This window comes from Anomalospiza imberbis, chromosome 15, assembly GCF_031753505.1.
Source record: "Anomalospiza imberbis isolate Cuckoo-Finch-1a 21T00152 chromosome 15, ASM3175350v1, whole genome shotgun sequence".
In the NCBI taxonomy this organism is placed as follows: domain Eukaryota; kingdom Metazoa; phylum Chordata; class Aves; order Passeriformes; family Viduidae; genus Anomalospiza; species Anomalospiza imberbis.
The window spans coordinates 1,296,399-1,309,644 of record NC_089695.1 but is presented as its reverse complement, the minus strand read 5'-3'; the positions used below and the strand labels follow the sequence as shown (position 1 = coordinate 1,309,644).

The 13,246-nt window shown below is 55.5% G+C and overlaps 2 protein-coding genes across 12 annotated transcripts in view; one reads left to right on the top strand and one right to left on the bottom strand.

The window, feature by feature from the left end:
* Positions 1-3,832, top strand: part of SIL1 (SIL1 nucleotide exchange factor) — a 92,547-nt gene extending 88,715 nt beyond the window's left edge. For all 7 annotated transcript variants that reach the window (XM_068205449.1, XM_068205450.1, XM_068205446.1 and 4 more), the window contains 2 exons: positions 1,511-1,675; positions 3,382-3,832. In XM_068205449.1, the coding sequence (XP_068061550.1) occupies positions 1,511-1,675; positions 3,382-3,732 (516 nt within the window). In that variant the 3' untranslated portion in view covers positions 3,733-3,832. The remainder of the gene's footprint in view (positions 1-1,510; positions 1,676-3,381) is intronic.
* A 4,679-nt stretch (positions 3,833-8,511) lies between these two features.
* The window catches only part of CTNNA1 (catenin alpha 1), a 118,218-nt gene continuing 113,483 nt past the window's right edge, over positions 8,512-13,246 (bottom strand). For all 5 annotated transcript variants that reach the window (XM_068205494.1, XM_068205496.1, XM_068205495.1 and 2 more), the window contains 2 exons: positions 12,088-12,222; positions 8,512-9,654 (listed from right to left, as the gene is read on the bottom strand). In XM_068205494.1, the coding sequence (XP_068061595.1) occupies positions 9,367-9,654; positions 12,088-12,222 (423 nt within the window). In that variant the 3' untranslated portion in view covers positions 8,512-9,366. The remainder of the gene's footprint in view (positions 9,655-12,087; positions 12,223-13,246) is intronic.

The window sequence follows — 13,246 nt, the reverse complement described above, 5'->3', positions numbered from 1 at the left end:
CATGAGATCCCATTACCTTCACTTTAGTGTGTGATGCCACCTCTGTAACACCACCTGGCTGCTCCCAAACCCCCAGCCCTGTTTCCCATAGGGGCCTCCTGCATGAGGGGTCCAGCAGGGTGGGGGGACCACTGGCTCTTCCTTTCACCTGTAATGAGCTCCCTAAAATATGCTCCCTTTAACCCTGGTAAGAGGCCTCCAGCAAGTGAAAGGCACAGGAGAAAGCTGTGGAACCCCGTTGCATTTGGCCATGGATGTGAGGAGGTCCCACGGGATGCTCCATGCTCACAAACTCCTCCCAGGAGCGCCTGTGGCTCAACCCAGAGCTCCTTTAGGAGTGGGGAGGGATGGCTGGGCATGCAGGGGCTCTCACAGCATTGCTGTGAGCCAGAGTAGTTCTTTCCAGTGAACCTGAGTGCCTCGTGCTGACCCCTGCAGAAATGAGAGGGATGGCTCAGCATTGTCCACGTTCACACACGGCTGTGAGAGACCTCCAAGGGTCGTACCCTCTTTTGCAGGAGGACAGAGGTTTTAATTTCCAGTTCCCGTGCTGTGTGCAGTGTCCTGTGTCTCCAGACTGGACCCAAGGCCAGGCTGGTGCCCCAGCCCGATCCTGCACAGGGCAGCAGCCCCGGGCTCCCGCTCCGGTGGTTTTTCCGCCCCGGTGCTCACAGCCCTGCACGGCAGCGAGGCCAAAAGTGCATTTCTTCCCTCCGCCGTCCTCTGGCCTACGATTCAAAAGGGAGACAGCAGCATCTCAAACCCACCAGCAGCAAGGAGGAAAATGGAAAATAGAAACAAAGGGGAGCGGGGAAGACGCGGCTGTCAGCTCGGATCTGTCGGCGCGGAGCCGGGCAGGGCCCTGCCCCGGGCGGCCCGGCCGTGCCTGCGCCCCGGCGCTGTCAGAGCCAGCCAGGGTGACAGGCAGCGCTGGGCTGGCCCCTCATTGCCTCCTGGGCTCCGGGCCAAGCCCCTGGGGCACGCGGGGTGCTGGGCTCTGGCTGGTGGCGCGTGGGGCTGCACCCTGACAGGGCCCGGGCCGGGGCTGGGGGACAGCATGGCCTTGTCCTCTGACTGTGGGGGTGTGGGGACATCACCCCGGCATCCAGATCACCTCGCAGGGATCAGGCTCTGCTAGTGGTGCTGGACACTCCTCACCCCATCCCATGGCCAGGCTCTGTGCCTTGTGGGGGTGAACAGGGAGAAGTGATGGGGTTGGGTCTGTCAGGGGCTGGCCACAGGCCCCTCAGTGACAGCCCAGACTGGGTTTGGATGGAAGTACCCAAGATTTGGCAGCCTCACAGTGCTGGGGAGGATTGGGATTGCAAACAGGACTGCTGGAGATGTCCCTCCGCAAGGAGAGGCTGGGATGCATTTTCCATGGAGCTCTGCACTCATGGGCTGGAGCGTGAACGTCTGTCCCACGTCCCCATGGGGTGCCACCAAGAGGGGCTGTGCCACATGGAGTGGCCATGGCCACCATGCTGATTGCCCTCTCTCTCTCCACCAGGCTCTCTTCGCTTTGTCCTCCATGCTGAGGCACTTCCCCTATGCCCAGCAGCAGTTCCTCAAGCTGGGTGGCCTCCAGGTGCTCAGGAGCCTCTTCCGGCAGAAGGGAATGGAGCCCCTCCATGTCCGTGTGGTAACACTGCTCTACGACCTCATCGTGGAGAAGGTGAGGGCTGGGGTGGCACCTGGCCAGGCACTCCCCACCTTCACCCCCAAATCCAGCCAGGCCTCAACATCCTCACAGGATGAGGATGAGGAGGAGCCAGCCCAGCATCAGTGGGGATGAGTCCCCTTCAGCCCCTTGGCTAACACCACATGATTGCCTGGGGGAACCCAGAGGAGCTGAAACCTTTGCCTTCAAGTCACTGCCACCACTTTCTCCTGAGGATGTTTAAACAGCAGGACACTGAGGACATGCGTAGGGAATGCTGGCCCTGGGCTGTGGTGTCCAGCCAAGGCCAAAGGACAGTCCAGCTCTGCTGTGTCCCTGCCTGCCAGAGAGCCCTTTGCCTGCTGCACATCCCTCGCTGGAGCCCAGCCCGCCACGTCCCGTGTTTTATTTTCAAATACCCTGGATTACTGCTCTAAGTGTCAGTTTAAAGCCTGTCTTTCCTTGCCATGGCTTGTTGTTGTCTGTGCGTTTCCCCGACTCCAGAGAATGGGAATTAAATCCACTCTGGCTCAGTTTATGGCCAATTTGCCCTGCGGATTATGGCTGCTCTAATACCTGGGTTGCAGGCACGGCAGAGCAGCACCTCTCTGTTAAATCAGTTATTTTCCAGGAGACTTTGTAAAGGTGCAAATTATTTTAGCAGGTCTGAAATCTTATCAGGTGCTGACTCTAACATGATCCTGTCAGCTCCATGGGAAAGGAGCAGACAAAGGCATTTTGACTCAAACCATTCCCATTTGATCCTGCTGCCCATTTCCCAGCTCTCCCCTCCGGCAGCCCCATCTGTTCCTACCTCCGTGGGTCTGGGGCGGGCACAGCCTGGCAGATTCTTGGGTTCCTGTTAACGATCTTTAGCTGCTCTTTGGATTGGGAGTGCTGCACCCTGGGTGCTGGGGGGCTCCTCCGAGCTGGGGTGGCAGGTTTGGGATGGGCTGGGTGACTGTCAGATGGATTGGTTTGGAATCATAAAGCAGCTCTCAGTGCAAATCAGGAGTCACTGGTGCTCTGAACGGCTCCTCCTGCCACATTCCTTCCTTTTCACCCCAAAACCTGCCTGAACTTCAGCAGGCAGCTCTCAAGAGGACCAGGAGTGGGGAGGTCTCCTTGGTGCTGTCCTTCCATGTCCCTGTCTGGAAATTTCATGCTATCAACAGCCTCTCCACCACCTGAGCCCCAAAGGGCTCACGGGGTGATGTGGGGGAGTTTCCCTTCCTCCCCCTGGCCCCCATGCCCCTCTGGGCTGGTCTCTCTCCCTGTAAGGGATCCCCCCCCCTGCAGTACTGGGGTTTTCTGGACCAGGCTGGGAGGGGAAGGTCTGGCTGTGGCTGGAGGAGACTGAGATCCCCATCTCTGGGAGGAGCAGCACGGAGCCAAGGGATGACGTTCATCAGGTGCTGCAGGCACCCGTCAGCAGGAAAAAGCTTCAGACCAAAGACTTTACAAGTCCTGCTGAGCTTCCTGCCCCTGAGTCCCCTCCCAGGTTGTGTGACACAGAAATCCCCAGTCCCTGGGAGTCCTCCAGGGTGGACAAACAGCCCCTGTGGCCAGGGAGCCAGGACACGATGTCGGTCCGGTCTTCTGTGGCAAGTTCCCCTCCGCGGCAGGTGGTACAGGACACGCATCCTCCTCTACTGTGTCACCTCCTGGGAGCAGTTCCTCTCTGACAGGGACATTAATCTGTGTTCCACCACTTCCCACAGATGCTGCTTGAGGACTCCCAGCACGGAGAGCAGATGGAGGAGAAAATCCAGCAGTACCAGCAGGTCAAGCTGGTGCCGGCGGTGCTGGAGCAGGGCTGGTGTGCCCTGGTGCCCAATCTGCTGGCCATGCCCGAGCACGACACCCGCGAGAAGGTCCTCAAGCTGGTGGGGGTCCTGGTGGCCTTCTGCAGGGAGCACTACCGGGGGGACCCCGCCCTGGGCACCACCCTCAGCCTCCTGCGCAGCGAGTACGAGGAGCTGGCGGCCGAGGAGCAGAGGGAAGGGGACAAGGACGGCTACTTCAGGGAGCTCCTGGGCTCTATAAACACCATCATCCAGGAACTGAGGTGAAACTGGGGGTTCTATCCAATTCCAGGGAGTCCAGGGTGACAGCAAGTTTGGATGGCATGGGTGCAGGTACACTTTGGAATAAAATGCTGGACTGAATGAGGTCCCAGCACTGCGTGCCAACAACTTCGTTATTAAAATATATTGGGCTGTGGGGAATGTCTTGTTTTCATGGCATACTGCTGGAAGAACGAGGTGCACAGTGGAGGGAACAAGCTGGGGGCTCAGCTGGGGAATTTGGGATTTGCAGAAAGGGAACAAGCGGTGTTCTGTGGGGGCCTTGCAGGGCTCTGCCACCACCAGGGATAGGCACAAATGCCACCGGATCCATCCCCCTCTGTGACCCTGCAACCACCAGGCTTTGTGCTCAAATATTTGTGGCTCCCTTGACCAGTGTGTCATTTGTCACTGTTAAGCAGCAGTGCTGGTTATAATGATTGATCCTTTTTTGATCTTTTTTTCGGGGGGTTTCAGGCTGTTTTGCTGGCATTAATATTTTTTTCTATTTTTATCTGAAATGCATTCCCAGCCAGCCTTGCCAAGGTTTTGCTTTGTAGGTTAAAAAAAAAAAATCTGCTAGTAACAGCCAGGACAAGGATGGGAAGGGGCTTTTCTGCTGGAAACCTGAGCCTCTGGAGTGATGCCAGGCCAATCAGGGATCTAGCAGAACTGGAGGGGATCAGCACAGGGATTTCTCAGGCCCTGCCTGGCTTTGTCACTGTGTCACAGCTGGATTTAAGGCGGGGATTGTGTAACACCTCCTTAGGGAATGAGCCAGGGAGAAAACCACTAGCAGCCCTCCCTGTCCAACCCCAAAGCCAAAACCCCACTCACTCTTCCTAAAAGTCTTAAACCTGGCAAGTTTTTGAACAGGGACTCCCTGGGGGGGCCTGTGCCAGCCCTGGGGATGGAAAGGTGCCTGTGGGCTTCCAGGGCAGCTCGGGAGGGAGCAAGTGGTGGCTCCTGGTCAGTGCCACTCAGTGCCAGCCCTGGGATGGCCCCTGTGGGCTGGGATGGCATCAGGAAGTGCTGGTCCCGGTGACCCCCCCGGGCCGTTTCCCGCACGCTGGCAGAGTGACACAGCCAAGGATGTGCAGCACTCAAAGGAGGCCAAAAAATGGTAACAAATAACAATTTCCTGGCAGTGCTGCTCCTGAGGCACTGGGCCCTGGCAGGGCACCCCTGGGGCAGAGGCTGCGTGAGGTCCTGGGCAGTGCTGGTGTCAGGGACCCCACACCCACACCCTGTGTCCCCCTGCCCAAAGGGCTCCAGGCTCTGCAGGGGGTCAGGTCTGCAGGAGCCCAAGGAAGGGTGGCCAGAGGGAACCCCTGGGCTGTAGCCACCTCCTCTCTGCAGCTCCTGCAGGTCTCGGGGGTCATGTCCAAACAGTGGCAGTGCAGCTGGGCAGCCGCACAGGGAGGTGGTGACGGCCATGGAACCTCGGAGGGCACCAAGAGCTGCACCACGGGCAGCCGTGGCCGAGACTCAGCCTTGGGGGCTGCAGCCAAAGAGGGGCATCCTTCCCCTGTGTGCATGGCCATGTGTCCCCTGAGGGTGACAGAGAAGTGCAGGCGAGCCCTGGGCTGCTTTCCCTGCCATAGATGCCAGCCCAGGCTGGCGTCCCCACTAATGACAGCTCTGTGTCCCCAACGGTGCTGCTGGTCCGCAGCCCAGGGTAATGACAGGGCTGCTGCAGCTGCCTGGCCCTCCTCCAGCAGGGCCAGGGCCAGGGCCAGGGCCAGGGCCAGGGCCAGGGCCAGGGCCGAGCCAGTCCTGCCCCAGCCCGTGCAGAGCCAGCCCCGCTGTGCTGGGATTCCCCAAATTCCTGCAGGCACGGAGCAAGGCAGGGCTGGAGGGGCCCCTGGGGCAGATGGAAACCTTGGGTAGGGCTCAGCGGACCCCTGCCAGTGCAGGTCTGGGAGGTGGGACGGGCACTTCCATCCTGAATTTTGGAGCTAACAGGGCCCCCCCATTCCTCCAGCTTCAAGAGGGGTCAAGCGTTAAGCGCTGTGGTCACACAGGTGGCCAGGCCAGGAGCAGCTCCTGCTCCTTCCCCCTGCATGCACCCACAAAAGCATCAGGAGGGACGCGCTGGCTCAGCCTGAGCCCCCCAAATCCTGGCAGCCTTTAGGCAGGGAGCGGCTCAGAGCAGAGCCCACGGGCTGCGGCTCCCTGGGACACTCCCCAGCCCCCACCATCCGCAGCACAGGCAGGGCCTGAGCCCATTGCAGCAGCTGATGTGCCTTAATGGATTTTTCCTTTTCTCACCCATTTGTTGGGGGTTCGAATGCACTCGCACCTCCCCACCCTTCTGCTCTCTCCTCAGGTTTGTGTTTGAGGTGTGGCTGCCGTGGTCTGGTTGGACCCAGCAGCCGTGCAAGCAAACACAGCTCGGGGTGCCCCGCTCCCCTCTCCTGTCCCGCTCCGACACTTCCCCAGAGGCGCTGGGAGCAGGGAGCTCGGAGTGGGAAAGGCGCTCATTAACGGCCATTAAATCGTGGCACGGAAACTTCACACACAATTAAAGCGGCATAAATTCAACGTGGCTCCATTCACCGCGGAATTGAATTAAGAGCACTTGAAATCTGGAATAAGACTGATCTCCTGAGGATTTAATGTGGTTTCACTAATACACTTTAGAAGATAATGTGGGTTCATCTTCCTGAGATCCCTGCACTGCCAGGTCTGCCGGGCTCTGGCACGGACCCAGCAAAGCTGCTGTCCCACTGCACTGCAAAATAAACAAAACAAAACAAAACAAGAAAAAAACCCAACCAAACAAAAAACCCTCAAACCCCAAATATCTTCAAATCACTGCAAAGAAAAAAACAACAAAACAAACCCAAAAGCTCTCCAGCAAATGCTCCGGCGTGTGCTCCGTGGGGAGCAGCCGTGGGCAGGTGGCAGGTGGGGAAATCCCCCAGCCCCTCCCTGCCGAGGCCACGGCGGGTGCCCCCTCTCCCCGGACGAAGGGAAGCGGGAAGCTGGGAAGGGAAGGGAAGGGAAGGGAAGGGAAGGGAAGGGAAGGGAAGGGAAGGGAAGGGAAGGGAAGGGAAGGGAAGGGAAGGGAAGGGAAGGGAAGGGAAGGGAAGGGAAGGGAAGGGAAGGGAAGGGAAGGGAAGGTGGCTTGGGCTCCTCGCTGCCCGCCGGGGGAAGCGGCTGAAGCACCCCCGGAGCTCTCCCCGCCCGTTCGCTCCCTCCCGAGCCGAGCATCGTCCTCCGGCAGCGAGAGCGACGGCACGAGCCCTTCCCAGCGCTTAATTACACGGAGCAGTAATTACTGCAGTTCTCTCCAACTGGCTCCCTAATAAAGTCACAGCTTCGCTGGCGGCCGGACCCGCTCGCCGAGCCGCTGCTGCAGCGCCGCTTTCCCACGCCGGGCCGAATTCCCCGACTCGGGATCGGCGCTTTTGGGTTTGGAACTCCTGACCCGCCTGGCTCTCGGGCTGCTGCTGAACTCCCGGAGGGGCCGGAGGCAGCAGCACCGGGGCTGGGGTCGCTCCGGGATGAGAACTGCCCTGCCCTGCCCCGGTCCCCGCTCCGGCCCCAGGATTCGCCGCTCCGCAGCCCCGGTGTCACCGCCGCATCCCAGCTACTGAAATTGGGATTTCGTGACACAAAATCCCCTCTCTTCTAAGGGGAGAGGCGTTTCCTCCCCTCCAGTCGCTGCTGCTGCACTTCTGAACGCAGCAATTAAATGCTACACCAAGAATGATTCACCTCGATGCCCTTCTCTGCTCCAAACCCAAACGCAATTCCCGGAGGAGCAATTCTTGAACACAAAAATGAGTTGAGGTTTTTTGGCCTCCTGTCCCCACTGCGTTCCTGCTGCTCCTGCACCTCCTGGGGCTGTAGCTCTCACCAGGGGAACCACTTTTAATTTCTTGATGCTCAATGGTTGTAGCATAAATTAAACTAACATGTATTTAAAAGATAAATAAGTGTAAATGTGTCTGTACATCTTAAAAAAGGTTATTTTTAAAAGCTCATTAATAGATTGTATTGGGGGAGGCACTGGATGTACTCCCTAAACAGCCCAGGGAATGTCACCTTTAAGACAATACCAGGAGAAAAAAAACCCATATTGTATAAATTCAGTTAATAATTATCTCTAAAAGAAGACCTACAGCCTGTTAACCCCCACATGGCACTGGAGCACAGCTCCTCCTCCAAGCCTGTTTACATGTTAAGGGTGTATGAAAATAGCCTATTATTCCACTGTTTAATAGCTGTACTCAAGAGGCTAAAATGCTTGAAAACATAATACATTTGGCAAAAATATTTCAAAAATTATTTAGCTTAATTATGATCAGCATTACAGTAACATGACAGCAATAACCTTAATACAGTAAATTATGAGCTGATTGAGATAAATAAAATGATAACATTTCAGTGCCAAGGTTCAGCTCTAAAATGGAGCTGCATTTTAGACACTGAGCCCAGCCCAGGCTTTTCCAGCTCCACAGGAAGAGGCTCCGCGGTGCTGCCCCGTGCCGGCACCGCTTCCCTGCACTCGGCTCGCCTGGGACGTGTGAAACACACCGAAATTCATAAAATTTAAATAAGACAGCGAAATTATACCTTGTAGCTATAGTTATCACAAATAATGTACAGTCGAAATTGCAGCCTGAGCAAACACGATTTCCTGGGTGCCTCTGGAAGCCCAAGGCGGGATGCAGAGCAATTATGAGGAACGAGCACAAAGCTGATTTGCATCCGAATGGCGAGGGGGGCGATGGGCGGGCTGGGCCCGCTCCATTCACAGCACCACAATGCACCAGCTGGGAAAAGCAACTTTATTAGTGTCCCGCAGCAAAATACATGAGTAATTTGTAACCAGGCATTACGGTTCCCGTCCGTGTCCCGGGCAGCGATCGGCCGCCCACAGCGGGAGCTTCCCGCAGGGATCGGCCCCGGGAGCTCCCCGGGCAGCCGAGCCCGTCCGCAGGGAGCGGTGCCAGGAGCACAGGGAACCCCCAGGGGGCTCCGGGGCAGCCCAGGAAAAGCAGCATCACGGCCCCAGGGCACCACCGAGCCCAGCTCTGAACACGATCCTCAGCAGAGCCCGGCCCAGGCACGCGTGGAGCGTTTTTCCAGCTGTTTTCCAGTTGTGCTCGCACAGCCAGTGCCTGCTGCAATTTCAAACTCCTCTGAGCTGGCTCCCTCTCCACCCCCACAGCAGAGATCCACTATCACATACAATACTTTATCATTAATTTTTTTTTTTTTTTGAGTAAAAAATCTAATTATTCTCTCTCGATCACCACGAAAAACTGAGTCTCTGAGTAGCATGATCCAGTATTAGTGTTAACCGTTAGTGTTACTGTAAAATCCTCTTTGGTTATAGAATATTTCATTTAAAGCAAGATTATAAAAAACAGTTTCCAGCTAGAAATCCACCCTTGTAAACTAAAAGCCATCTAAATTACCACACTTCTGCAGGCTGAAGATATACTGATAGGACTTAGAAATTTAAGTATCTCCCCAGGTAATCTAAACAAAGTTATCAAAATTATATTAAGTAAATACATTTGGAGGAATAGTAAATTTTTGAAAAATCCTTAGGGTATTAAAAGTAGAGTTCTGGAAGTAGCAGTAATGGGCTAGAGAAAAACACCCCCGAGCCAGAGCTCTCCTCTAGATACTCTCCATGGCCTTGAACTCGCTGAGGGCCTGCACGGGGTTCACGTGCTTCTTCTGGGATGCCCTCTTGATTTTCGTCTGGGTCTCGTCCTGTTTCTCCCTCTTCACCAGGGGTTTCTTCTCCGGAGCCTTCATCTTCCAGGAGACGGCCGGGAGGTTGAGGGAGGCCATGCCCTGGGACTTCTGGTACTTGGTGGACGCCACGTAGGAGGCCTTGACCGTCTGCACCACGGCGTTCATCAGGTTCTTGGCTGCCTGGATCAGGGACATGGCACTGTCCACCTGCCAAGGGACACGGAGTTACACACCACGGAACCCCCAAACACAGCGCTCCACTGACAGCACGACAGGCCTGCGGGTGAAACCACTTGAAAACCGATTCATGTTTTTCCTTTGAAACCTGAGGCTCCCAGTTTGAGGCAGGATTTTTCTTTGCACGTTCAGTGGTTACAAACCTGAACTGTGCCACCAACACAAAAGCAGGGTTTGCCCCCCGTATGCATTTTCCATATCAATGGCAATTGGCAACATTTGTATTCTGCCCTTTGCTTTTGTGACTAAGCTTTAACAGTTCCTTATTCTCTCATGAGATTAATAAAGCTGCAGTAATACCTTAATCACTGATAATAAATATTTAAATTGCCCTAGAATACTAAATTGTACTGGGAAGGAAGGAACACAACTGCATCACCAGCCAGGCCTGGAGCCCTTTCCCAGCTGGTTCCTGATTTACAAGAGCATCAAACCAAGGAAAAACATGAATTTGTCAAAGTTGTAGGGCACAGCGGGGACAAAGAGCTGAGACCAGGCCTGGGTGGAAGAGAGAGGGGAGGAGCACTGTGGTGACCTCAGCTGGGACCCCCTTCTCCAGGGGCCAGTGTGCTGCTCTGGGGGGGACCCCCAGCTTGTCAAGGCCAAATGGGCAGGGACAGGGGTTTGGTCTGGGGCAGGGATTGGTTCTGGTGGCATTTATGGGGCACTGTCCCCTCCCTTCTGCCCCAATGTGCCCCAAGTGCCACAATGGCACCTGAGATCCTCTGGCAAACCCCTGTGCTCTGCCCTCCTCCTCCTGAGCCTGGAAACCACTGTGCTGGAATGTTTCCATGAATCCTCAGGAGGAATCATCAAATGCCAGGAGAGCAGGGAGGTGCTTTTCTGAATGGCCTGTCAGACTCTGCAGGTGCCAGCTCTGCCCACCTGGGCCCTGCTCTGCTCTCACAGCACTCTGGAGCACGGGCAGGGCGTTAACACTGGACAGAACTTTCCTTTCAGAGTGGTGATGCCTCTGGACTGGCCGAGCTCTTCATCTGATTATCCCATGGAGCTCACCCTCAGCCCCAGTGGACAGGCTTGAGGAGAAGGGATAAAACCAGATCAGACTACAGATGCCAGGCTGTTCTATCACTAATTTATGGCAGAGGGGATGTAAATCCTGGAGACACTGAGTAACTGCAGTGAAGCCCTGGAGTCCGTATTGCTGCACAGTAACACATCTCCTGCTTTGACAGCACCATGCCTTCAGGCTCCCAGGACATGAACAGCAGCACATCCCACCACATCCCTGGAGCTGCTCTGGGAGCTGCCAAGGCAGCAGGGGGGGCAGCACAGCCCCATCACCCCCAGCCCGGCTCAGCTCTTGCAGGGATATCTATTGCTGACTGCTCCTGCTGCTGCTGCCCCAAAGCTCTCTTTCCAAAGCTCTCCCTGCTTTTTGGGGGGAAATCTGTGCTATTAAATTTAAGCAACTGAAATATCAAACAGGGTTTCACTGGCAAATAATCAGTGGCAGAGGCTGTGGCTGCCCCTGGACCCCTGGAAGGGCCCAAGGCCAGCTTGGACAGGGCTTGGAGCAGCCTGGGACAGTGGAAGGTGTCCCTGCCCATGGCAGAGGGTGGCACTGGATGAGTTTTAAGGTTCCTTCCAACCCAAACCATTCTGTGATTCTGTGGTATCAAAATGAATGTGAGAAGTTTCTTCCATTTGCTGATCAGGATTCAGGGAGCAATTCTGGACTATTGGCCAATTCTGTCCCTTCTTCCAACCTCCTTCCTCAGTCCTGACACGGCCGGGCAAAAGCACCAGAAGTGACCAAATGTGCCTGTGCAGGACAAGGAAGATGATGCCAGAAGAAATTAAGAACTTAACTCCACTTCCTTCCCCCCAAATATCTGTCATACAGAATCATCTTAGGAGACAACATTTCATGAACTACAGTGAAAAAAATTATTTGCAAAGTAATGGCTGGAATAAAGAAGCAAGCTGGCCTGGGGCAGCTTCCAGCTGTCAGAAACCAGAGCAGCCACTAAAAATCCCTGCACTCTTCAGGGCACAGACATCCTGAAATATTAACATCTCTGGAGCACTGCAGGACCCCAGCATGTTCCAAGGCTGTGCAGAGACGTGGGGCAGGTTTAGCTGTGCTGATAAAGTGATTTAACCTCACTAAGAGTGAAAAGCAGTCTGGAAAACAGATTACACAGAGGTGAAGTGAATCTGTCTACACACACTGTTGAGTAAGGAAATGTGAAGTCCATATTTTCACAGCAAGCGTTTCTCCCCAGAACAACGAGGCAGCAACACAAACTGCATCCATGAGAACTGAATGCTCCAGCATCTCCAGTCTCTATTCCGTGGTGTTCACCACAAAAGCTCAGCGTGGAATAACCGTTCCCTGTGGGAGCAAAGCTGCCTGAGGCAGGTGTGTGCCATACGTACCCCGGAGACGACGAGCTCCCCGCCCAGGTTCTGCACCTCGGCCTTGACCTTGCTGCAGATGTTGAGCTGGTGGCAGTAGAGCGCGATGCGCTGCAGGTAGGCCAGCAGGTCCTGCTTGCACGCCGAGTCCGGGCACTGCGGGGCGACACGGGCACGTCTGGCTCTGCAGCACCACGGCTGGGGCAGGAGCCAGACACACACTCCAGGCACCTCCCCTGGAGCAGGGGATGGGCCGGGACAGTTCTGCCCTCCCTGCTGAGCCTGGGCTTTGAGACAGCTGAGCAGCGTGAGAGGCATCTGAAACCCAGGAGCCGTGAGCAGGGCCAGCACTGCACAGGCTCCTTCTGCTGCCCTTCAGCAGCCCTCCCAGGGAGGAGGAGGAGGAGGAACAGAAGGAAGAGGAAGAGAAGGAAGACTGTTTACCCTCCTCAGAGCAGGTCTGTCAGCTGTAAAAGGTCCTTCCTGTACTGCTCAGGACACAGCAGCAATGGTCTGACACCCAAGATCCCCAGCTGCAACTAGAAGGTGTTACTAATTCCTCCCTCAATCCTCAATCTTAAGTATTCCAAGCTCAAAAATTATAAACCTGACAGTGACTCAATTACATGCAGCAAACAGAGATTTTCCTGACTTCTGCTCCTATTTTGTAGCAGTGGGGAAAGCAGGTTCCTCACCAGGCACAAAATGACATTTTTAAGGTGCTTGCTGCAGCAGTTATCCGTAAGAGAAAGGTAACTTTTCCAGCTTTGCACACAAGGCTCTGCAGGAGTCCCTCTGTGCAGTTTGGGAAGGTGGCATTTTCTGGGACAGAACCGAAGAATGAACCATGATGAGCCAGGCTCAGGCTGGATTTCCAGAGCAGAGGGGAGCCCAGCTGAGGAGCAGCCACAGTCCAGAGCAGGCTCTGCAGGACAGAAAGGCTGTGGGAAAGGTTCCGCTGCGCACGCCAGCCCTGCAGCCCCTTTAGGAGCAGTAGCAATGGGGTGCCAGCAGCAGGTCCCCCATGGGCCACTTCAGCCCCAGGGGCACCCCACATGCTCACACACACACACACACACCCCACCTACAGCTTCACATCCATGTGATTTACAGCACACTGGGTCACACCCCACGCTGCTTAAGCTCTGCTCTGAACCCCAGAGAAGCACCACTTGTTGTA